At 34.7% G+C, this 1,852-nt stretch overlaps 1 protein-coding gene across 1 annotated transcript; it reads left to right on the top strand.

The window, feature by feature from the left end:
- The first annotated feature begins 1,139 nt into the window (after positions 1 to 1,139).
- Positions 1,140 to 1,493, top strand: LOC134722702 (uncharacterized). The gene has a single exon (XM_063586324.1). It carries the CDS (start codon positions 1,140 to 1,142, stop codon positions 1,491 to 1,493), a length of 354 nt encoding a protein of 117 aa, XP_063442394.1.
- Positions 1,494 to 1,852: the final 359 nt, after the last annotated feature.

Here is a 1,852-nt window from a genome sequence, read left to right as displayed (position 1 = left end):
ATGAATGTGTACAGTAACTTAAATGACCTTCTAACTGGACACTGGATGAGTCAATTTTATGTATTATCAATGGAAATAAAGGTATGAAAGGTAAGAATTGCCACTTCTTTTATTTTCACAAAATTTCCCAAATACATAGTTGATGCATTATTTATTGCGGAGAAAAAAAAGAGAAGTTTACAATTAAGACGTTTTATTCCATTAAACAAGTCATTTTTCAAAAGAAAATGCCAACATACATTTTACGCACGGCTTCGCCAGGTAAAATTATTGTTTATCTGAACAAAAAAAAGGCATTTTTCAGTCTCATTTGATTATATTAATCACAATTAATTCCAAACTAAAGTCGTCATTCAATAAAGTCAAAATATGTCCGATCTGCCTTTTTCGCAAATCAAAAGTCAATACGATCGTTTTAAGGTCAATTTTATCTACCTCACAAAATCTTGTTAGGCACTATAACAACAGAACGAGATCGAAAAGATTCAGATAATCTAGCAATTTTTCCTGAGGCACCCATAGACCTTGAAATAGACACAGATCCAACTTCAAAACAAGAAATACAGGCAGCCATTTAATGCTTGAAAAACAAAAATTTACCTGGCGTAGACAAACTTAACGCAGAACTTTTTAAGATAGATACAGTCCTAGCAGCGGATACTTTACATCCAGTATTCCAGAAAATATGAGAACAAGCTGCTATTCATAACAGTTGGTCTGAAGGTAACATCATAATAGTACCAAAATCAGGAGACTGAACTAACAGCAACAACTGGAGAAGAATAACCTTACTATCCATTCCAAGTAAGGTCTTCTGCATAATTTCAATATCAAGAATTATAGAGGCTGTTGATAAGAAAATAAGAACAAGCTTGTTTCAGAAAAGGTAGAGGCTGCATAGACCACATATTGGTCCTACGTAACAACTTAGAACAGTGTCATTATTGGCAGAGAAGCTACTAGTAAATTTGTTGACAGCTTACACCGGGAAAATCTTTTGGGTAATTCTGAGAAACTATGGAATACCAGGTAAGATAGTGCATCTAATAAAGCAGTTCTATACAAATTTCTCAAGTACCATCAACTCTGAAGCTGACACTAGTTTCCTTGTAAAATCTGGAGTAAGACAAGGATGTGTTATGTCATCTGTTCTGTTCAGAATTGCTTTTGGTTTGGTAATGAGAACAACCCCAGCAGAAAGTAACAATGGACGGAGATGGACACTTTGTACCACACTTGAGGACACAGACTATGATGATGATTTAGCACTTTTATTTCATACCAAAGACCATATGAAGGAGACGACCAAAAAGCTAGAAGAAACAACTAAAATGAGTGGACTTAAGATCAATGCCAAAAAGACAAAGCTAATGTACCTAAATACAGAGAGACATCCTGTCATATTTATAGAAGGAAAACAGCTTGAAACAGTAGATTCATTTAATTATCTAGGCAGTTGTGTAAAACAGAAGATAGTGCTGAAAGGGATCTAAAGATTAGACTAAGAAAAGCTAGATCCGCATTCATTAGACTAGGCAACATCTGGAAAATAACAGCCTTTTCAAAGAAGACCATGCTCAGACTCTATAACAGCTGTGTATTTTCTGTACTTCCATATGGCCCAGAGTTTTGTTTATGTCATTGACAAACTATCTACTACAGCTTTATTTTGTTTGCGTCTTTGTTCGATTTATTTGTATGTTTGCTTAAATTTTATAGTCAGTTGTCGGTTTGTGTTGCTCACTCAATGTTTTCAGTACAACGGAACTATAAGCAACGGTCATACTAGCTATAAAACCAGGTTTAACCCACAATTTTCTTGGGAAAAAATGTACCGACTCAAGCATTATCG

This window comes from Mytilus trossulus, chromosome 6 (genome assembly GCF_036588685.1).
Source record: "Mytilus trossulus isolate FHL-02 chromosome 6, PNRI_Mtr1.1.1.hap1, whole genome shotgun sequence".
In the NCBI taxonomy this organism is placed as follows: domain Eukaryota; kingdom Metazoa; phylum Mollusca; class Bivalvia; order Mytilida; family Mytilidae; genus Mytilus; species Mytilus trossulus.
This window is presented reverse-complemented; position numbering and strand designations above follow the sequence as displayed.

What these genes read in the sequence shown, in the direction of transcription:
- LOC134722702 (XM_063586324.1), top strand. Translation starts at nt 1,140, where the DNA reads ATGTCATCTGTTCTGTTCAGAATTGCTTTTGGTTTGGTAATGAGAACA.